At 48.0% G+C, this 23810-nt stretch overlaps 1 protein-coding gene across 2 annotated transcripts in view; it reads right to left on the bottom strand.

The window, feature by feature from the left end:
• Window positions 1-5967: 5967 nt before the first annotated feature.
• SPOCK2 (SPARC (osteonectin), cwcv and kazal like domains proteoglycan 2) overlaps window positions 5968-23810 on the bottom strand; it is a 57423-nt gene continuing 39580 nt past the window's right edge. For both annotated transcript variants that reach the window (XM_006122773.5, XM_075935001.2), the window contains exons 5-10: window positions 22981-23095; window positions 20336-20455; window positions 14677-14895; window positions 13684-13746; window positions 11838-11975; window positions 5968-10764 (exon numbers count right to left, since the gene is read on the bottom strand). In XM_006122773.5, coding sequence (XP_006122835.1) covers window positions 10628-10764; window positions 11838-11975; window positions 13684-13746; window positions 14677-14895; window positions 20336-20455; window positions 22981-23095 — 792 coding nt within the window. In that variant the 3' untranslated portion in view covers window positions 5968-10627. The remainder of the gene's footprint in view (window positions 10765-11837; window positions 11976-13683; window positions 13747-14676; window positions 14896-20335; window positions 20456-22980; window positions 23096-23810) is intronic.

The raw sequence follows: 23810 nt of genomic DNA on the forward strand, positions 1-23810 counted from the left end.
CAGATTCAGCCGCTGCTGAAACTGACCAGCGGCTGACTACAGCGGCTCTGCCCTGGGCTTCCTGGAATCAGCCGCTGATCAGTTTCAGCAGGCTGAATCTGGACGCCAGTTCTTACATACAGATTCAACTTAAGAACCCCAGGCGTCCCCAAGTCAGCTGCTGCTGAAACTGACCAGCGGCTGATTCCAGGAAGCCCGGGGCAGAGCAACTCTGCCTCGGGCTTCCTGTAGTCAGCGCTGGTCAGTTTCAGCAGCGGCTGACTTGGGGACACCTGAGGCAGAGCAGCTTGGGAGCTGCTGGGTTGGTCCAGTAGCGCCGCTCCTTGGCGCTACTGGACCAACCCAGCAGCACCCAAGCTGCTCTGCCCCAGGCATCCTGATTCAGCCGCTGCTGAAACTGACCAGCAGTGGCTGAATCAGGATGCCTGGGTCAGAGCAGCTGGGGTGCTGCCGGGTTGGTCCAGTAGCGCCCAGAGCGGCGCTGCGGGACCAACCAGCAGCGCCCCAGCTGCTCTACCACAGGTGTCCGGAGCAAAGCCGCGGAGCACGGGGGCAGCGGGACAGCCCAGACGCACCACGGCTGTCCTGCTGCCCGTGTGCTCCGCGGCTTTGCTCCCCGTCTCCCTGGTCTGCTGATCTCCAGCAGACCAGGGAGACGGGGAGCAAAGTGGAGCAAAGCCGTGGAGCACGCCGGCAGCAGGACAGCCACAGCGCGTCTGGGCTGGCCACTGCCCGTGTGCTCTGCGGCTTTGCTCCCTGTTTCCCTGCTCTGGGGAGATGTGGAGCAAAGTCGCGGAGCATGAGGGCAGCGGACAGCCCAGACGCACCGTGGCTGTCCCGCTGCCGGCGTCCTCAGAGGCTCAGCAAACCCCGTTCATAACTGCAGCTCTGACATAAGTCGGATCCACGTAACTCGGGGACTGCTTGTATACCTTGTAGGTTACTGAATGCTTTTGATTGGCTGAGCCTCTACTTGACACTTTTAAAGCCATTGCAAAGCGGTCTTCGTTGCTCTTGGAACCACAGAACCAACATTGTAGAAATCTTCTCAGTTATTAGAAAGGATTGTGACATTTCTGTCCAGTGTAGATTCTTACATCCCATCACCTTCATATCTGAACACTTCCTAGGGGTGCAGTAAGCAATGTGAATGTTTTCTGTCTTGTGGTTTGTTCTCTCTCACCGTCTTCACAGGCGAGAGTTATGGGTGCAGTGGAATGGTTGGATTGGGGGTTTTATTGCAGGATGGGAGGTGCTATCTGTAGAACTTAATTGAGCTCCTTCAGAAGATGCAGAACTGAGTTGCCCCTGCTGGGATTTGAATGTGCAGTTGTACGGAAATGTGATCATTAGACTATCAGTCCTGATTTCAGAGTTATTTTATTTTTTTAAAACACGAGTCACTAAAGATGAAGTTATTTCACCATTTTGGACAAAGGAAACATTTAGGCTGTGAAAGGAGCATCAGATGCATTGTTAACAGTGTGTTCTGCTGCTGTGCTGTGCAAAGGTTTTTACCCTTCAGCTGAACTCCATTAGTAGCAGTGGAAGTTACATAACAGAGTCGCATACACTAAGCTTCAGTATTCCTCTTTCTCTGCTGTAAGCTTATTATGTGAATCAACGAGAGGGTAAGGGTGCCGCAAAATAACTGAAATAGCAGAATCCCAGCAATACAACTGAGTCGACTATGGAGGAGATTGCCCCTTTTGGTCCAGAATGTAGAACTGAGCCCAGCCAAAAATCTGGTGGACCTCATCTTCTCAGGGAAGAAGTGTTAATTATCATCAGCCTATGGATGAAGGCTAAACTTAGTCCAGATGAATGAAAATTATTGTGCCCTAGAATTGCTTACTTTTGGGCCTTCCAGAACAGGATCTTCAAGCTCTAGGAGGGTGAGGGAGGAGTGGGGATGGAGTGCAAATTGCCAGATTTGTGGTGCTCCAAATGTACTGGGAGGGAGGGGGAGCAGTAGGAAGCGCGGAACCCCAATGTCCCAGGGTGTGGCGGAGAAGAGCAGACAGGGAATCTGTGGCCACAGGTTGCCCACCACTGCAGTAAGGTGTGATTTGGTTTTTACAGTGCCTTTTATTTGGCTGGTATCCCACAGGTTGTGGTGTAAGGAAGGCTGTGTTAGGTACAGGGTGAGATGGTAGGAGGTAAATATGCCAAACTGGATGAGGGAGGGAGGCGACAATATCTTAGTAGTTGCTTTTTTCGTTTGTTTCACTTCCCTCTTGTTTGACCCTCACCTCTTAACAGGGAGTGTGTTAAACTAGGGATGTGAAAGAAGTTAGAAAACTCTGTGTAACCGCCAGCTCCTGGCCCCACAGATTGCTGGCTCTGGAAGCCTGCAGGGCTAAGGCCATGTTAGTTTAACAATTAACTGGAACCCATAAGCGCTTCTTATCAGTTAACTGGTTAACCTCTTACAGTCCTGTATTAACCCGACATTAAGGATGTTACAGAGGGAATGCAGCTTACTAACATGGAATGAGAGTGAGTATAAGTGAGTGTAAATCTTAGTAAGTGACAGGCATGCTACAGTTTACACTTCCTTATATTTATCTTTGTATTTGGGTCAGAGAAAGTTATCTTGGCAGCAAGCATGGGGATCACTGATCCAGTCTGCCATTGTACACCAGTACCCCCTAAAAAACATGGAAATACAACTTTTTGTGCCAGGGCCTTTGCTAGCCTAAATGGGCACAGAGTCATTGGCTTCACCAGAGCTAGCTCGGCTAAGGCCCAGTATATGTCCTAGAATGTTTAGAGAGAGAGCGTTGTAGGTTGGCTTTAATGACCTCCTAGAATGCCTGATCGTTTGATATAGTCCTAACTATTAGGCTAAACTCTGTGAATCCATTGACTTTCAGGGGTAGTACACCAGTGATAAATTCAGCCCAGTAGGTACAAAAACATTTTTTCTTTAAAACTAAATGGTAGTTTATATGCAATTAGTTTTTGTTGCACAAAGTCCAATTATTAAGCTATTTGCCTGAAAAGCCAGTTAAACATCATGTAATTCCAAGGTATTGCCAAGTTAACCTTGTTGCAACAAAATACATAAAGAACTTATATGATAAAGCTCCATCTCACAACTTTGTATATTCTCTTCCTGTTCTCTTTTCCAAAGATAATGTGCCAATGTATGGATGCTGTGGCCCTGCCTAGTGTGGTCAGCCAGGCAGGGTTGTCCCAATGGGTTCCTGCTCCATCAATGAGGATAACCAGGAGGCTGCTTGCGTGTGTTCAGTGATGTGGGCCGTGTTGCCTTATTCAACAGACCCCCGAGAGAGCTCCCAAAGACCACAAATCAGATTTGGATTGAAGGTGCCCAGCCTGGTTTATTGCTAAGCAAAGTACAGTCCTTAGTGGTCAATAGACTCTACCAAATCACTACGTTTATTTACCCATAACAATGGACTCAGCTCAACCAGTGGGAAACTCCCAATGCCTCCCAGCTGGCCAAAGACAGTCTCTCCCCCCCCCCCCCCCCCAACACTATTTTATATACAAGTACAAACAAGTTACACATCTCTCCTGACAGGTCAGGTTACCATCGTCTGATGCTTCTTAGATATCACCCATCACCCTGTACTTCCTGGTTTGATTAGATCATCTCTAGCCAACATGCTGTCATTTTAGACCCTTTTCTGAACCTGAGACTGTATCTGTGGGGAGTGTGAGTACCAAGATCTCTTTTAATGAGCTGGTGGTAGCATGTGCTTTTAAGTTATGATCAGTACCAATTACTGTTCTACAAATCGGTACCTAGTACCAATTACTGTTCTACACCTAGGCCTATTACCAATTAGTTTTGCATTCTCAGCCCTGTTTGTGCCAAGTTCTGAGAGTAGGGGCCTGCCTCTTGCTCACGGCTTTGCTTTATGTTAGCCATATTTTGTCCATCGTTAGCTAGGCCTGAAACCAGGCCTGTGCTACAGGGGGTTATGTTTCAGGCCTTCATCTTACTACACCTATTAGAGATGAGGCTGCAGAGTGCTTGTGGGGAGGGGTCCCTGAAATCTCTGCTCATCACAGAGTTATGCTCTGGGGAGGATGCCATCCACTGTAGCTTGTGTGGCAATTGGATGCAGAACTAGGAATATCCAGTGTGTGTGGGGAGGCTGCTGCCCAGCAGGCGGTGGTCTTACCTCTGTTGCAACCCACAGACATGCCTTTGGAAAGATTAGTGTGTCTTGGCTTTGTAACAGGAGAGATTTGGGCTGTATGGCTAAGGAGACTTTGTACAAGTTTGCATTGCCCCTCGAAGTTTTTTTAGCAGTGGGTTAATGGTTTAGCATTCAGACATCCCATGTGTGGCACAAGTTAAGGCGCAAGAATGAACCCAGTATTTATTCCATAACACACTGTCCCTTCAGGCAAGGCACTACTCACTGAAACAGAATTCTTTTAGAAGAATCCACATATGGCATGTGGACAAAGACATTTTGAGTGCTTACAGCTATGTAGTTTTCAGCAGAAGTTCACCCCTTTTCCTATCTAAGGGCACATCTACACTGCCTCTTTTTTGTGGAAGAGGCAATGCCAATGAAGTGCTCATTAGCAACTTCTCGTGCTCCATTTGCATATTCTCTTCCGATGCTTTTGTCAGAAGAGGTTTTTGCGAAAAAAAAAAGCAGTGTAGAGAGGTTCATTTTGCGCAAGAACCTGTAAACTCATTTTTCGAGGAATAAGGGTTCTTGCGCAAAAGAGGGGTTTTTTTGCATAAAATGGACCCATCTATGCTGCTCTTTTTTTTTTTTTGCACAAAACCTCTTCCGCCAAAAGCATCAGAAGAGACTATGCAAATGAAGCATGAGAAGTTGCTAATGAGCGCTTCATTTGCATTGCATTTTTCGCAAAAAAGGGGCAGTGTAGTCGTAGCACGAGTGAGCCACAGTGGTCACAGCTACAGTGGGAGAGAGCGAATAAATCCCCATGATGGCCACAGTTCCAAGCTGCCACAAGGCCCAAGTCTTTGACAACGTATTATACCAACAAAGTGTTCAGCTAGCTTGCCTGTGAGAGCTGAAGGCTGAATTTGGAGCTGAACGGGATTAGTGGCTGTTAAACCTTAATGCAGTAGGTTGGAGAACAGGGACAAGGCATTTCCTTGATATTAGATACACTCATGGAACCAGGCTAAGGGGGATGGTACATCTCAGTTGTCAGTGTGTGGTGGGGGAAGGGGCGTAGGAAGTAGGGAGGAAAGCACCACTGTGTAGCAGACCTACTTTTTGAAAAAGGGGCCAGTTTGTCCACTTATTGACAGCCAGCCACAAAACTGGGATGCAGAGTATCAGAGGCAAGATCTCAGACATGCCAGCAGAGATGTTTTATAGTATCTCAGTAAACTAGCTTGTCCTTGTCAGTGTCTGGAAACAAGCCTAGAACTGCTGCTAGTAGAGGTGACAGCTGCAGCTTGCCAAGGCTCACATTGAAGCTCATAATATATAGGAGAGGAGAAAATAGGCTGCACAGTGCATCCTTGGAACACCAACACACAACTAGTGGGACGTGAAACTTCATGGCAAGAAACTAGACCCCATGAGGTTCTCTAATTCTCCCTCTATGGCATTTTCTTCAGGCTCCTCCCAGCATAGAAGGCAGGGTTGAGAAAGGCTAAAGAATGGCTACAGTCAAGGCCTGAATTGTCCTCCCCCTTCATTTTTGCAGCTCTACAGGATTTTGTAGCATCTGTTTTCAGGACTTTGCATTCTGGCCAACTCATTCCTAGCTGACAGGCATTGTCTCAACTCTTGCACTAGCAATATGGCAATAGCCTGGCCAGGTGGCACTTTAAGACACTTCCCTCCCCTCTCCTGCAGCTCAGCATGCTACCCCTGTTGCAAATGGATAACTTGACACACCCTTACTTGGTATCAGCTGCCATTTTCATTCACATTGCAGCCCAAATCTCTTAAAATAGAGAAGATGACAGCACTGGGGGGGGAGGGGAAAGAGTGTTTATAAATTTTTATTTATTTTTTTAAAAATAACGTATTTTTCATTTCTTGGTGTATGTTACTTGTTTCCTTAGGTTAAGTATTAGGCAGAGACAGATAGCGTGAAACAGCTTTCCCTGGCGGACTTGTGAAGCAGGACAAGAGTGAAACAGCTGGGAAAAAGGTGCCTTAAGAACTGAAATCTTGGCACACTAGTTCCCACCAAATGCACACATACATTCTAACACTTGGTTTGGATTAACATCTAAAAATTACTGAGAGAGACAATTTCAGCACTTAAATATACAAACTGAAATCCAAGCACTTGAACACAATTCTTAAATCTAAGTTCAGAGTTATTGCACATAAGATATTTTAATGTTTTCAGGCTATACACTGTTGCTCCTCTCTGAACTTTGTTAGTCATTTGCTTTTGTTAAGTATATAATTAAACAAAATTAACATGTTTTGAACACCTTCAAAATACTTATCTATTAGTGGTTTTAATATACATAGCTCTTGACCGCCAGGGAGCTAAGCTCCAGTTTGGAGGAGATGAGAGAAAAAGACTGATAAATGGTTTAAAGCCATGGTGCTACATTTTGTATAGACAGGGCAGTTCCATAGTAATAGAGATGGGTATGGAAAAGATCCACAGGAAGCTTGAATGCAAAGACAGAGCATGATCAGCCACGGTTGAAAAGCATAAAGCTGAGCCAAAAAGCTAGCTAGTGCCCTTTACGTGCCTTAGGAGCTCACCTGCCCACTTTGCATCTTCTTCAATCCCACCTCTCATTCGGTTCACCTTGACCAGAAGGCTAAGACTCCTTCCCATGTCCATCTACCTCATTCCTATTTTTCCAGACGGGGTGCTTCTGTGCAATGCAAGGCTCCTCCGAGTATGAGACTGATGCTTCTAATGCCCTCCTAGCACTGCCATCTCAGGGGCTGCAAAGCCAGAAGCAGGAATGGAAACTAGGTCTCCTGCACAGCAGTGAAGAGCACTAGCCACAGGAGCAAAGGACATTGCAATGGATTAGGTCAGTCTTAAGAAAAAAAACAAACTGTAGCAAGACATTTCTCCTCCTATTTCCCTTCCTGCCAACGACACACTGTGCTAGCACAACTGCTTAATCTGTGGGCAGGTGTGATGGTCAAACTGCTTGCTAAGGAGATGGTGGTGCTAACACATCTGATTCCTATGGGAATGGTGGTGGTGTCCGTTAAACAAAAAACCTCAAACACAGGTGGTTGTAAATACAACCTGGAAAAAAACAGTAGGGAGAGCATTCCTGTTAAAATACCTTGTGTGCACACTGGCAGGGAGGTAGAGCTCTGGAAAGCAAAGGGCTGCAAATAATGTGTGTGTTCAGTCCTTTGTTTGCATTTTGGCCTCTGCAGCTTAAGGAGGAGCTGAACTCTGCAGCAATACAGGCCTTATTAGCAGAGGCAAATACTGCCAGCAGAGCTTTTCACTGCTGAACTGAATCCTACCACAACCACTGCAGCCTTGAGCCTCGCTGAGCCGGAAAGACTCCAATGCCTTAATAACTAGTCCAAAATTCAGACACAATCCCCACAGTCTTGGGGAGAGGGCTCTACATGGTGAGAGCACTTTGGGATTAGAAAATTGCTTCTTTGATTCAAAAATGTATTTACAGATTATTAAACATGCACAACTGGAAGCAAAGCCAATACCAGAGACAAGCAGGCACGAAGCAAACAAGAGAGACTGGAACAGCCCCAAAAGGCAGTGACAAAGAAATTAGAGGATGCAATGAAAAAGTGAGCTTTTAGGAATGAAAGGTCGAGTATGTGTTATGGTTTGTGAGATGATGCTCATGGGGAAAAATCCAATACAAAATGTAAACCCTAAGAAAAACAGAACATTTCAAGTAGCGCACTGACTGAGAAGGTCATCCCCTTCGGGAGTGGCACATTCCCCTCATCAGTCATGGTCAATTATTCATTCCTCCGACGATCAGGAGACATAGCTGAATAAAGTGGGGGATAAGCTGTCTAGGTGTATTTTTTAGAGAGAGACAGGGCAGAAAGGAATGTAAAGTGTTCCACACAGCAAGGTGCATTTATTGTCACAGCTGGCTACATAATAGTGAATCACTGCAAGCATGTTATTTGGGCTTATTGGGATTTTAGCTTTTTAATTTTTTTAAAGACTATGCAGTAGCACATTGAGCTTCCAGTGCAGCCTATTAGGCTTAATGTCACATGAGTGCTCAGTGTAAGCCAAGCTGGCTCCCGCTGTTGTGCCACACAGCCCCACCCTCTCTCTCTCTCTCTGCACTGGGACACACATTTACACTGCACACACATGCACGGACTTCAAGGCACACACCCAGATGCCCACAGGGCCACACATACAATATTGGCATGTGAGTGCTGAGGGGACCATTCCACCAAACTGAAATTAACATGGCTTTGGTCCGATCCAGCTTTCAGTTAAGACACTCTCCTAACTTCCATTGACTTCCTGGGAATAGGATGTGCACGGGTACTGTGCCTCTGTGTGTGCTCGCTCTGTCTCCATCCAAAAAAAAAAAAAAAGCCAATCTTCTTAAGCCAAGAGCAGCCACCCATTCTGAGACCCTGGCAGCTGTGCTGAAGATAATGGGTGACTGGACCAGGCACGGGGAGCTGGCTTTTCTTTCATGGAAGTAATGTCATTTTCAGGTCTTTCTTCATCTTCAGTTGCAATGCCTCCCGATGCTCCGCATCAAATCACTTCCTATGCCCCACTAACCTGTACTCCTACCTTTAAATATGGGTTCTTGGGGAGCTTGTTGTTCAATAGTAAAATCTAAAGTATTGACTTCTCCAGCACATCAGAGCTTTTCAGTCATCCAGTGACTAACAGACCATTCAGAAGTGACCAAAAATACCCTCTGACTGACACACAAACAGATTAGAAAGAAACTAAAGGTGTCTTCCAGAGAGAATAAAAACAAAACACACTGGTACCATCATTATTTGCGTTCAGTACATGACTGGTCTTTTAGAGGGGAAGGAAAGTGCTCTCTTCAACTTAAAAAGAAACTGACCTTTCAGAGTTTGTTTCCCCTTCTCTGTCAGGGTGAAGTGGCAGCATATTCCATGAACAGGGAAAGAAGTGAACCAGAGCAATGTTGCCACTATTCCCTCATCTGGTCTCCTGCTATACGGAGGCTTCCTGGGACTGATCATGGAAATTGAGACTGGAATTACAATGGTTTCAAGAAGCTATATGGACAGTTCTCATGGGCTAAGCAGCTCCCAGCTTTGCAGGATAAAATAATGTAAGAGTTTTTTGAAGCCCACAACACATCTTACACAAAATTCCTCAATAAATGCTTTGGACAAGACAAAGCTACGGTCTATGTGATCACCTGTAATCACTGAACCCTCCTCCCTAATAGATGGGCTGTCACACCAAAATATTTCACCTGGCCCCATTCATGAGTATCATATAGTGACGGCTTTTGGGCACTACCGATCTCAATTAATTCCAGCCAGGCTTTCCAGTTTTCATAGAACAGCATGTGCCTAGTTGATCCTGTTAGTTCAAGGTTTGCCCCACATGTACCAGCTGCAAGGCTATGCTTTCTCCAGAAACCACTGATGACTGTTAACCAAGATGATCAGGGATGCAACCCCATGCGCTGAGTATCCCTAAATCTCTGACTGCCGGAAATTGGATAAAAGGGGATGGAGGGAAGGAAGTGGGTACAGGACAGGTTTTCTTGGGCTCTTATTTTAACAAATCTGACAATTCAGTTTTTTTCATCATGCAAGGTCAAAAAGGTTATTAAATTCATTGATCAAAACTTTGCTTCCACGATTAAAACGGTCTGCAAGTCTAAGTACCTAATCCCTTTTTCTGTGTCACTAGAAGATGATGCAGAATTCATTTATGACCAATCAGTTTGGCACAAAGCATTAACACTCACAGGGACCGAAAGAGTCACTGATGTCCCACAAGAGCATTGCTTTTCAACAGCAAGATGCAATACCTTTCTAGGTTAATTTCCCCCCAAGAAACAGGCATCTTAAACAGGCACAGGACAATTCCATCACACCCACACTGAGTACAGCCCTGCATCGGAACTGTGGCAATACAATTCTTCATCTTAACTTTAGGCAAATGAAGGTCTGCACACTAGTACAGTTTGTCATTCAAACCCTGGCAGTATATGTGCTACAATGCAGACTGGGGAACTCTCCTGTGATATTCCAAGGTGTCTGCAGCGTGCAGTTTCAGCAGCCAGATTTATATGGCAAGGTATTAATTACTGGCGGGTTTTTACTCAGTGGTTAACATAGCTGTGAAAATGCATGTGGGTACAGGCATGTGTGAGCATGTGCACACTGGGGATCTGTGCTGCAGATCTAAAAGTGGAACAAAAGATCTCACCTGAACAAACATTACAGACTGGTTTTTACTTTTGCTTTGCTACAGTGGTGCTTTCTGCTATGTTGGGAGAATGCAGGGTGTCCCAGGGGCGTTGTAAATAGCACTCCAAGTATCCACACACACGTACATGCGCACACACACTTTTTCTACTATAGTAAGTTACATTCAACTGTGTTTCCTGATCATCTCATTAAGCTGTTTATCTCCTTTGAGTCTGCTGTCACGCCTTGCTGCCAGCTTCCCGGCCAAACTGTGCTCTTCTTTGCTTCTACCATATGTAGCCTCCATCGTCTGCCTCTCCTTCCTCTTCTTCAGCCTCTTCTCCAGCTTCCTCAGTCTCTTTCTCTTCCTCATCCTCCCATCCAACGCCGCTCCCAAAATCCCCCGAGAACCCAACTACATCATCTGCAAGAACAAGAGAGTGTAAGTTAGAGAAATCTTTCAATTGGGAGCCCAGCATACCTCACATTCTGCTGTAGGCTTAGAGAGGGAGCCAGTTGCGTTGACTAGAAATGAGCCTACTTAGAGAGGGCTTCTTGTGCAAGGCTCACATTACAGTAGCAGCACCATCAATTCTCTTCCTCTCTCTGGTTTCTGCAGCGAAAGATTCTTTATTTAGTGCTTTCAAAGGTCAGGGAGGGAGAATACTGACTAGAGCCAACCAGGACATCAGGGTACATCTATACCGCAATCACAAGACATGACTGCAGCTCAGGTAGAACTACCTGATCTATCTTCAGCTAGATTTGGACCCAAAGCAAGGAGGCAGCTCACACTTCAGCACAGACTAGCTCCACAAGTAATTATTCAGATTCTGGGCTGGCCTGTACAGCCCATGCTGAAACATGTACTGCTATGGTCTCACTGCTCCACAATCGAATCTAGGAGCTGCCTAGACTTCTGTGCAAACACCCACAAACGAGAGCATGCAAACTCTGCCCTGCACCCTGTTCTTCCCCACCAGTGGCCCTTCAACTCCAGCCCTAGGCTTAACATTGCTCTCCAGCATACTCCTGTTCTCGTAAGTAACAGCCCTGCTATTCCAGTCTGAGCTACCCCACAAGCACCATCCTCCATTCAGGGCAAACTGTGCCAAAGTGGGTAGTGGCTTTACCATCTAAATGAATATCCATTCAGGACTTAGGATGAGGTTTATTTTTTAAATTTGCAATGACCTAACTTCACATCTGCTGGACTTAGTGCAGGAATCATTTGGAGGAGGCCCTACGGCCCGGGCCAAGCAGAAAGTCAGGCTGTGTGACCACAATGGGCCCTTGTGGCCTTAAAAGATCTATGAACCCAAATCTCCCAAGTTTTAGCATTAGGCATAGGCTTTGATGACTCTTTGGGCACAGGCTTTGCAGGAGTGTTTATGTGACATGGCGCCTGTGACAGTCACTTGCCCTTTTCTTGAAATAATAGAGCAGTCAAAGCTGCTCTTCTGTGATCCAATACCCATTCATTTCCTGCGTCCTTACCACAGTCTGGGTTTCCATGTATCCGTGTTCCTGTCAGCTCCATGCCAAACTGGTCAACACACCAGCACTCCCCACTGCTCTGGTCACACTGCATCTTCCTGTAGTATCCATCCTCATCACAGCTTGGAATGAAAACACCTGGGGGGAAAACTGTCATTCAAACCATAGCAGTGCATGTGCTACAATGCAGACTGGGGAACTCTCCTGTGACATTCCAAGGTGTCTGCAGTGTGCAGTTTCAGGAGTCTCTAAAAACGGGCCCAGGGTGAGAACAGGAAATGTACGGTGTGTTAGCTACTGCTGCATTTGAAACACAGAGATGGACTCAGCTGTTCTAGAAAGGATTACTGAGCAAGGCTATGTCTACACTACATGTTTCTTGCGCAAGAAGCCTTTTGCACAAGAGTTTGTGTGCAAAAACGTCTTATGCAAGAGCACGTCCACACCTCAAAGCACATAGCAAAAGCAATGTGCTTTTGCACAAGAAAGCGTCCACACTATATGGACATTCTTGCTCAAGAAAGCTCGGATGGCCATTCACAGAATGGCCATCTGAGCACCTGTGCTTTTTCCCATAGGGGTTTCTTGCGCAAGAAACCCCTCTGGAGCATCCACACTTGCCTTTTTGTGCAATAGCTGTAGTGCTAAAAGCAGTTATGCCTCATAAAAGGAGGCTTACCTACACCGGCAAAAGCCCTTCCTTCTGCCGTTTAACTGTTGATTTACTTGCGCAAAAGTGCTTTTGAGGTATGGACGCTCCACGGGTTTTTGCACAAAAACCTTGCAGTGTAGATGTAGTCCAAGTGTCTCAGAAATCCAGCAATCTGCAGTAGAAGCTGGCTCAGAAGAAGATAAAATACCAGGAGCATGCACAAAGGGGTAGGTCACAGAGTGCATTTATCAGTAGTTCAGGGGAAGAGCTCACAAACCAAAAACATCACAGCTGCAAACATCATGTAACAAGGTCTCAGATGTGGCCAACACTAACTCAGGGTATGTCTAGACTACATGGCTCCATCGACTGAGCGATGTAGATGAGTTTACTAGACACAGGAAAATGAAGCAGCAATTTAAATAATCGCCGCTTAATTTACATCAAAATGGCCGCCACACTGTGCCAATCAGCTGTTTGGCGGCACAGCAGGGCAGTCTGGATGCTCCGCAGTCGATAGCGGAAGCCTTTGTCGACTGCTCCGTTATGCCTCGTGAAATGAGGTTTACCGCAGCGGTCGAGAAAGGCTTCCGTTGTTGACCGCGGAGCATCCAGACTGCCCCGCTGTGTCGCCAAACAGCTGAACGGCACAGCGCGTCAGCCATTTTGATGTAAATGAAGCAGCGATTATTTAAATCGCCGCTTCATTTTCCTATGTCTAGTAAACTCATCTATGTGGCTCCATCGACGGAGCCATGTAGTCTAGTCATAACCTCAGAGTCACACCTTATGCATCTCATTGAGAGATATCATACTGGTGTTCTGCTACAAGGGGAGAAAAGCCTATTCCATGCATTAGCTTCAGGGGGTAGATGAGTTAGTCTATAAAGTGCTACCAGACCATTTGTTGTTTTTTAAGTTTGCCCTGCACAGACTAACAAAACATGTAAATGGTATCATGAGCTTTCGTGTGCACAGTCCACTTCTTCAGATGTGGTCAGCTATTCCCATGAAAGTTCATGACACCATTGTCGAAGCAAACGCCTCACTCAGTTTACGCGGCTAAACAGACAGTTTTAGCTTCATCACCATCTACATGTTTTGTTAGTCTGTAAAGTGCTACCAGATCATTTGTTGTTTTTTAAGTTTATCCCATCCATTGTCACTGGGAAGGTCACATGGCTCATGACTCACCAGGTTTCTTTTTTGATGCTTCTTGGATCTGGATCCTTTCCAGCTCCATGAGACAGGGGGGCTCTGTAATACCCAAAACAAACATCTCTTAGAGCTAAATATGCATCTTGGCAAGAAGGCCTGTCTCTATGCAGGGAGCATGACTCTTTCAGAGGTGACCAGGGGATTGTTGGTGAGCAAGGCTGAGGAACAGCTTAAATTGGTCAGAAGGACCAGGTTTGCTCAATCTCTCTCCTCATCCAACCTCACTCCTCCCACCTTCTTTTATGTGCTGATCAGGGAACCCCCATCGGGTGGAATCTAGACTCTTGGCTACAGCCAGATTCTTTGTCATCTTCCTCTCTCACTCCCTGTTAGAATGATGCAGTCTGAAACAGTGGCTCTTTTTTCACCCAGTTCATTGAATAACGTGGAGCTGTCCTCATATTGGACTTCAGTGAAAATGTTAGGTGAAGTGACTGTTTGCGAAGTGCATTCTGCTCTTACTTTCCTTTACTTATAGCAGTATAGATAGTACTGTAGCCCCTTGTCTGTCATCTGGCTACCTCACTGCTTTTTGACCAGAGAAAGCAGCAACACAAATGCTGTTCGAGCAACGGCTACCATCATGGCCTGGGAATCACTCCATGCTGCCATCCTTGTCTGAACAGATGTGCCTTACGTTATGCCCTGAAGGCGACCAAACCCTTGCTCTGGGGAGCTGCCAGAAGATGGGAGTAAAAAGGGTAGGAGCTTTTTCTGAAAATACCCTCGAGATTTCTGTCCCAGGACCTGTGAGCAGAGGCTTCCCAACAGACCTTTCCTGCTGTAACAGGACACAGGAGTGGAGCTTCCATAATCTGACTTCTTAAAGAAGCCAAACCACGTGGGGCTTCCCAGAAAAGGGCAGACATTTTGTGAGTTTACTGGCTATTCAATAGTCATACAGAATTGCAGACTAAGAAGCCCAGACACAACAGTACGCTCTCTAACGGAAACCTGCTGATGACCCACTTTCTCTCCAGAAGCAGAAGCACCATTCGGCGGTGGAGACGTGGCCGTCCTTATAGGTGTCACAGGAGTTGAAGAAGGGCCGGATGCAAATCTCATACTTGTCTAGGTTGATAGCTGCAAGCTCTGTCTGGTCCAGGAAAAGGTCATTATTTGTGTCCAGCTTTGAAAACATCCAGCCAATGGAATCCTTGCAACTGGCCACCAGGCTCTTGTCAAGCACTGTGAGCAAACCGAAGAGGTGCACGAGAAAGAGAGGAAACAGCAGAGAGAGGTGTGAGTAAAATTGCTAGTGCCTTTAACCTAGGCCTGGCCAGGCTGAAGTGCTCCCCACCCATGGTACAGCCCGAGAAGGAGCTGCTCTGACTGAGCCAGGCATCGGTTAACCAGTTATCCATTTACATCCCTACTTTAACCCTGGCACTGACATCACCACCATGCACATAGGTACTGCCGCCTGTAAGGGTGAAATGTTCACAGTGATCAAACTCAGCAGCTGAATTGTGTGCGTCATCCCGGGATTCAGGAGAGAAAATACAAGGGGATTTTCCTGGTATAGCAGGTTTACTTGTCAAAGAGTCTGCAAACTCATTTAGGCTTTATCAGCTCAGGTGCTTCTGCTGATTCTCATCCAAGACCAGTCCCCTTTGCAGTGTCCTTTCTATGTCAGAGTGAGCGGCATGAGGTGCCGGACTGGGGCAAACAGGCAGTTACGCACCTTTTATTTTCAGTTTTGTCATGAGTGTTTCCTTTTGAGGACCAATGAAATGCCCTGACATCGTGATGGTGCCCTGACATGAGGTGGCCTAAGGAACCGTGACATTGAGATGGACTGGATCTCTGCTGCAGGACAAATGTGTACAGGGTGAAGGAAGTCAGACAAAATGACAGGGAGGATCACAGGGCACAAAATCTGAGCACTGCAGCAGTGGGGAGTCCAAGCGCTTCACCCAATGCACCCTATGTTGTTGTGAACTTTGCACAGTAAGGAGGATTGTTAGGCTGAGTCTTGGCAACACTCTTCAAACCATGCTTCCTTTTCCCTATTCACAGAGGGTACAAAGCAACTGCCAGTTTGTCTGGGTGGACATCCTAGCCGCTGGAGTGAACAAACATGGCCAATGGCTGTGATTATCTGAGCCAGGAAAACTCATGGAGAGGGGGGCCAGAGAAAAGTCTGCCTCAGACACAGCGCTGACTGCTGATTTCATCAAACAAATTCCTCCCAGGGAGCAACTAGCTCAGAGATTTTTATTCACTGACATTTAAACTAACCAGATTCCTCCTGACCAAGTTCACTTCACACTCCACGTGTGCTTTGGGACCAACCTCAGAGGCCATGTGAGGAACAGGAGGGACTCACGTTTGCCTTGCTTGTGCTCACAGCAACTGGCAGAACTGATAGGCCATGCAGAGATCTTAGCAGTGCATATCTTACACAATAATGGCTACAACCCCAACCAGTCAGGTTTCTGCATGGCCAACCTTCATTCAGCCCTAAAAGTCACACCCTGGATACTTTCAGCCACTCAGAACAGATCTGCATGCATTACAAACTTTTTACCTGCATCGTAGGCCCTCAGACTGGCCACAACATACTGCTGGGATGGTCTCAAAGCCAACCAGAGTGCAGCAGATTAATAATGGCATATGCAGCAAAATCCATCAGATAAAATGGTCTAATCACCATCCACCACTGGAACCATGGGGTATAGTATAAATAAAGATATTTCAACAGAGCACCGCCACAGAAGATGTGTATATATCAGTTCATTTGCTGCCAAGATGCAGCTGCCTCTGGAGTGGAATGTAGCGGTTGTTTAACAAAGCACAGTGGTACTACACAACAGTTCAGCCTAGGACTACTCCAGTTTCCCACTGAAACTGTCCTCATCCCACCTGCATATGGCGGGCGGTCCTACAAGATCACAGCACAAGGTTGTCCAATAACAAGGATCTGTGGGTCCTATCTACGCTGGCCTCACTGTGGTATTTATATAGACATTGTCTTTATCCTGGTACAATTGCCTCTCTCTGAGATTATGAACTGGATTCTTTGGCCACTAAGTTCACTACGTGATGTGAAGTGAATGTGAAACAGCCGGAGATTCCCCCTGGATCTATGTAGGGCAAGGGTGAGCAATAGCATGGCAGCAGTTAGCCCCGATAGGCCGTTGCCACTATATTTATCTGTGCCGCCACAGGTACGGGGATTGCAGCTCCCATTGGCCGGAACAGTGATCCATGGCCAACCGGAGCTGTGATCCACTGGACTTGCGGAGGTGCAAGTAAACACAGTGGTGCAGGGGCCCACCAGGAGCTTACCCTGGCAGACCGGAACCAGACTGTGGGCCGATATTTGCCTACCTCTAATATAAGGGGAGTCTCCCTCAGAATAAAGCTAGAAGAGCCAGCTCCACCATGCCTCTTGCTCTGGATACCTCTGACCCAGAGTATAGGGAAAGAGAAGTGTGTAGGAGGGAAGGGGAGTAGAGGAGTAAGGATCCATTTTGCCCAGTTCTCCATAGGTATGAGGTCCCTGTGGAAACCAAACTCTTACAGCTTTAATTAATGCTGGAGCAAAGTAACTGAGACTTAGGGAGCTGCAATCAACTCCTTGAGAGATCCCCCTTTCCACTGTCCCTGAGCAGAGCATGGACAGAGTGGAGAAAGAAGCCATATGCACATACAACACTCCATGCATCTTGTGCTGGCACCCATCCACCTAACCCTCCTTGCTGGATACTTTTCAGCACCCTGGGTTTCATCAGCAGCCTGGAACCTCCCATCTCAGCGAGGCACATCTGTGGCTTCTGGGTTCTTGGCTGAGGCCGATGTCAGGGAAAGCAGCACTATACATTGTTTCCCTAACTTCCCCCCAGGACACTGACATCCAGCACAAGCCCGGCCTCCTCCTGTCCTGTAGGCCCCTCACCAAAATGCACATGACATCAGTAGGCTTCATTCAAGCTCAGCTGAGCTAGATTAAGGGTGTAGGTTGTAAAAAAGGTGCCCAGGATGTCAAACACGTCTCATGGTAATGGGCATATGGACAGGGCCATCCCAAGGGGAGTGTGGAGCCTGGGGCAATCCCCCGCCCTGCTGCAGGCCCCACCCCTACTCCATCCCTTTCCCAAGTCTCGCCCCTGCTCTGCCCTATTCTTTTGCCCCTCCCGTGAGCAACACAGCACAGGGAATTACCAGGGGTCTGGCACAGCAGCAATAGGGGTCGACACTCCCCCCCGCACTCACCACAGAGGCAGGAATTGGAGCCGCCCAACAGCCTGCTCTGCTCCACCGTCCTCTGCCCTCCCGGCCTGCTGCATCCCGCATCTCCCGGGCAGTCTGCTTCCTGCTGCCACGGAGATGCTGAGTGCAGCGGACCAGGAAAGGGCAGCAGGGCAAAGCAGAGAAGGCTGCTGGGCTGCTTCATCTCCCACCACCATGGGGAGTGCAGGGGGGGCAACACCTGCTCCCACCACACCAGGCCCCTAATAATCCCATGGGTCCTGTCCATAGGACAGGCCCCCAAAAGTGCCTGTCCTGGGGCAGCCACCCCAAACCAGCCTACGAGCGGGATGGCTCAGCATAGGGGCACGGCAGACAGCTGCCCTGAATGGAACGATGCACAGGACTTCCACAGCTCACCTAACAGCCTTTTAGACATGTCAGCCAGCACACCCATGGACCAGGCCTGCCCCAGAACTCATCTCCCTCGCAGGAGCAGGCCACTGGCAATTTTGCTCTCCTCGTCCTATAATTAGGCTCATTTGGGGAGGAGACACCACACCATTTGCACTAGACCTGACTACTTAGGAACAGAGGAATGGAGATCAAATAGCTAAGTCTTGGCCCAGCTCCTCAGCTGATGTAAATTGGTACAGTTCTGTTGAAGCCAATGGTACAGCTGATTTACGCCAGCTGGGAATCTGGCCCCCACAGTTGCTGTAGGCCTGATGCAGCTACATCGTTGGCAACACTGACATAGACAAATTACTGGCAGACAAGGACATGGAAGCACTGGGCAATGTAGACGTGTTACAAGCAAGGTTAGACCATGGGATATGTCAAGCGTGGGTGGGGAGAGAGGGGAAGGGAGAAAGGTTCCTGTTGTCCCATTGTCACTAGCACTCCTCTGTCACTATAAATAGCAAAGCTGGACTGCTGGGAGCAATGGTAGTAGATTTTTTGGGGGCGGGGAAGCCTAGCGTATGCCCATCCTGCAATGGTTGGTTTATGCCCTGAAGCAGGATGGTTAGTGTCCTTGATATATTTTTATCCTGTGTAGTGAAACTATGGAGGAAATTCTGATTACACAGCTTAATGTCTACTCTTTGTTTGACCTCTAAGTTCTCTTCAAAATACACTGTGCAGTCAGTTCCAGTTTGATTAGTCTAGTGTAAAAAAGGATGTATTTTATCAGTTTTAAATTTGCTGCCCTTTCATTTAATTGAAGGCCCCCTTGCTCTTGAAGTATTAGAAAGGTCAAAAAGCAAGGATGAAAAAGTGGGGGGAAAGAGTGTGCCGGGGCTATAGGTTCGCCTTACTCTTCTACTCAGCGTGGGATTCAACTCCCAATTCTGCCACAGACTTCCTGCGTGACCATGGGCATGTCATTTAGCTTTCTGTGCCTCAATGCCCATCTGTAAAACAGGGTTACTAGCCCTCATCTATCTCACAGAAGAGTTGTGAAGAGAAATACATTACAGACTAAGGTGGGGGCCATATATGTAACTAAATACATGAATGAATAGGAGGAGTTGCTGATTCACCTTCTTTATACCATATTTCCTATTTGTTGTTATATAGTTCTATTAACAGCCTCTTTGTCTTCTCAAAAGGATATCAACCCAATCTATGTACTTTCCCCTTATGGGGAGGAATTTATATGGCCTTTCTTTGGCCCTTCCTTTTTCTGCTGTGCTGTTTTTGAGACAGGAGGATGCCATATTAAAGGTATTCCTGTGTCACCATTAAACTAGCAACAAGAACAGGAGGCAAGAGAAGCAGGGATCTGGACACTTAGCAGTTATATGGTAGGATAGTGGCTATGAAGTGAGCTATAAGGGACAAAGGTTCAACCACAGTTCCCCAATATGAGAAATCTCCACCCACATTAATCATGGGCTGCACTTCAGCCTAATGTGTCACAGCAGGCTGGCCTGGGAAGAATGGAGCTAATGGACACTGAAGTTAGCAAATTGAAATGCATACCCCAGACTTGACTACACTGAGCACAGTCTCTGTCGCTCTATAGACAACTCCTCCCGTTTCATCATAACCACGTTTAAAACAAACAAAAGGAAGTTTTTCTTCACACAGCTCACAGTCAACCTGTAGAACTCCCTTGCCAGAAGATTTTATGAAGACCAGGACTTTAACAGGGTTCAGAAAAGAACTAGATACACTCATGGAGGTTAGGTCCATCAATACTTATGAGCCAGATTGGGTAGGAATGGTGTCCCTATATGCTGTTTGGTGGGGGCTGGAAATGGATGATTATCTGTTGTGTTCACTCCCTCTGGGGCATCTGGCATTGGCCACTGTTGGGAGACAGGATACTGGGCTAGATGGACCTTTGGTCTGAACCAGTATGGCCGTTCTTATATTCTTAGAAAGGGGGTTTGCATGTGCACAGAGGACAGAGCTGCAGTTTTCTTACCAGTCACTGGATTGGCCCCTGGGTTCCCAGAACTGTTCTGCTTGGAGTTCTCATGTAGGAGCTGGAACCAGTCCCGCAAACGGTCCCCCAAGTCTGCTAAGTCCTGCCCAGTACACGTCTCTGGAAATCAGACGGCAAACTATTACACACACATCCCAGCTGCTGACAAGGGCTGGGAGGACGGAAATGATGCTTCGGTTGGATAGTGAGGGTAGCTGCCTAGCAAGGGGCACAAACATGGCTTTGGAAGCATGGGCATTGACGCAGCCCAGATCCATTTCTGGGGATGGCAAAAGAGGAAGCCTGTGGTCATAATCTCAAGCACAGAGAAACGTAAAAGGGGGGAAAAGGTGGAGTCCTAAAAGATCTCCCTGAATGCACTCCTCCAGCTAGCGACTTCCTCAACGAACAGTGCCTGGATCTGCTGCCAGCGTTCACTTGGATGCAGAGATAATGAACGAACTCCAGCTTCCTGGGGCTGCTCACAACTTGGCTTCTTTGACCTCCTGGCTTCTCAGACAGGTCCTCTGGGGATGTCTCTTCCAAACAGTCCCCTCTGGGGAAGAGTATGCTGCCTGAAAGTGTCTGTTACAACACTGTCCATCTCACTGGGCTTCTGTCTATACTGTCTCTGGTGCACTCATCGTTTTTCCTCTCTCGTTCTCTCCTGCCACCCCTTTGGTTTCCATTCTCTTCTCCTTCACTTCACTTCTTGCTCTCCCTTCTGTCTCCATTATGCTCCCCCTCCTTACTACAGGCTTTGCTTTCAGAGCCAACACAGCTCCCATCAAAGCCAGAAGCAGTTTGCCACTCTCTGCATCACTGATCCATTTGCATCACTATGGATTATTAATTTAGTGTCCAAGGTAGACATTTAGAAGTAACATGGCACACAAAACCCTGTCTGAGGGGTCTTAGTGGCTCCTGAACTACCTTTTGCTTTGCAGAACTGTCCCTGGAAAACTGTTCAAATGTTGCCAGCTACACACTGACTAACGCAGGGGTCAGCAACCTACAGCATGTGTGTTGTAAATGGCACGTGAACCGATTTTCAGTGGCAGGTGGCACAGGGACTCTACACAGAGCCGTGGGATTGAGGTCCTGCCCCTGCACACACACCGCTGCTGCTCTGCCCACCCCAACCCCGCTGGCATGCGGGGACCTGCAGGTAGGAGGGGTGGGAACAGGCTTCCCCTCCCCTGCGGCCTGGCTGGGACCGTCCCGAGCAGCTGCCACCACGTGAGATGAGCAGCTGGGGTCTGGGGTGTTGAGGGCTGGGGGGCAATGAGGCAGTGGGGGGCTGGGTAAGAACGAAGCAATGGGGTGGGGGAAGTCCACCCCTGGTGCCTCCAAGAGCCACCTCGGCTCCCCGCCCATTTTTACCAGGCAGCACAGGGACCCTATACGGATCCAGGAAACCCTCTCCCCACCCCCTCGTGGGAGGGGTAGGGAAGTAGGGGCGGAGGAAGTGAGGGCCAGGCTGAGGAGGTAATGGGGGAATTGGGGATGGGGACGTGATGGGGTCAGGCTCAGAGGGTTGAGGGGTTTGGAGTCATTTTTTTGTTTCTCACTTGTGTGGTCCCCAACGGATAGTTCCCCGCCCCAACAAAGAAAACATTGAAACTTTGTGTGGGGGACATAAATTAATGTTTTACTTTATTTAAAATGAAGTTTGATAAACATGAGAAAGTTAAAATGCTTGATCTGTTTAATAATTTAAATTAAACCGTTCTCCCCAGCTGCAGCCCTAGCAAAATGGCTCCAGTGTAATTATGTAATTAACTGTGAGTTTCCATTAGCAACTGGTGGTCCGCAGAAAGGTTTGCATTGAGCCAGGTGGTCTATGGACCAAAAAGTTTGAGAACCACTGCACTAGAGGGCAAGTGCTGTCCAGGCTGCAGCTCCAGAGCTGGGCAGCAGTGGGGGCAGCTGACGGGAGAGGAAAATGTGGGGGAGGGGTCCTTCTGCCCCAAAGCCACATTGGCCCCTGTCAGGAAGGCAAGGGCACCATGGACCAGACCCCCACAGGACCCTGCCCCCTGCAGGGCTGGACACCCTGGGGTCACCCCACCTTGCCCATTTCCCTGAACTGCTCCCCCGAACCACCCTGACCCCAGCCTGTGTTGGAGATCCAGCATCATGCCCCTGCAAGATTGGAGCCAGTGCTGGCTTCCTGCAGAGGGGAGCTCCGAGGCTCCACACCACATCCAGCTTCCAGGGAAGTGCATGTGCTGCTCCTTCCCTCCCTATAGGAAAAGCCAGAGTGGAGCCCAGGGTAGGAGACCAAGCAGGGTGCACGGTGGAAAGCGTCTCTGCCGCCCTCTCCCCTCCCCCCCGCCCGGAGAACAGCACGACCTGGGGCAGGAGGGTTAAATCTGGGCACACCACTTTGGAAAGGTTGCCAACCCCGGCTCTAGCAGAAGCAGCTGGACTCCACTTCTGCAGCAGGAGACCGGTGTGCTCATGTATAAGGGAGAGGGAAGGAAAGAAAAATCTCATTGACTTAGTCCAAAGGCATAAGGCCAGCTGTGCTGGCACCTGCATTACTCCTGTGTCCTCCTTTCCCCATTGCAGCCCATGTACTTTGCTGAATTATTTTCTATCCAAGGGAAATAAAACAAACGGTGTGGCAGCCCCTCTCTTACCTTGTTTGACATCTGTGGTGGAGGTGGGGCCAATATCAGTTGGGCAGGGGCACTGGCCCTCACACTTCACTGCCAGCTGCTTGCTGGTGAGGCAGGCTTGCTGCTCCAGTTTACACTGAGAGAAGGAGCAGGGAGTCAGTGCAACAAGCATGATCCTGCTCTGAGCGCTCTGCAGCTCACACCACCCAAACCACCTTTATTCTTGGATGGAGAAGGACACTCTAGTCCCCGGGAGAACAAGCTCAGTGCCAAGCCCCACCAGGTGTGAACGCAGGGAGCTGGCCCATCGCCTCCGAATCGCCATAAACAAGAAGGAGCCCATCAGAAATGTGCTCGTCTGGGTTTCATGTTTCCACGCTTGCCAGAACACATTTCAAAAAGCACGGACCATGCGTCGGGCCGATCCATTGCACTGATCTTGCTGCTGCTTTTGTGTAATCTTCTCAAGCAAGCCCAATCCCAGCAACAGAGGAGGTCTCTGCAGGTACCACTTTCTACCCAGTCACCACTATCATCTATACAGAAATACATAGGCCACATCACTCCCCTTAGCCTGGCGTTCTCATCCCCATTCTAACTTCCAGGCTCTTGGTGCTGCGCTCCCTAGGTGAGGTGGGTTTCTTGCAGCCCTGCGAAGTCAGGGCACAGAGGAAGGGACAGACCACTCCCGCCCAGTATTCTGCGAGGCAGCGCATATCCATTTCTGGCAGCTCTGAAAGCTGAGGATAAAGGCTTAAGCAATACAGGTTCCCATCTTCTAGTTTCCAGATCTACAGGCAAATGAGCCAAGAGTCGCTCCTGAGCCATGCTTTGCTGTCAAGCTTTGGGGT

Source organism: Pelodiscus sinensis, chromosome 8 (genome assembly GCF_052426305.1).
Source record: "Pelodiscus sinensis isolate ZL-2025 chromosome 8, ASM5242630v1, whole genome shotgun sequence".
Classification (NCBI taxonomy): domain Eukaryota; kingdom Metazoa; phylum Chordata; order Testudines; family Trionychidae; genus Pelodiscus; species Pelodiscus sinensis.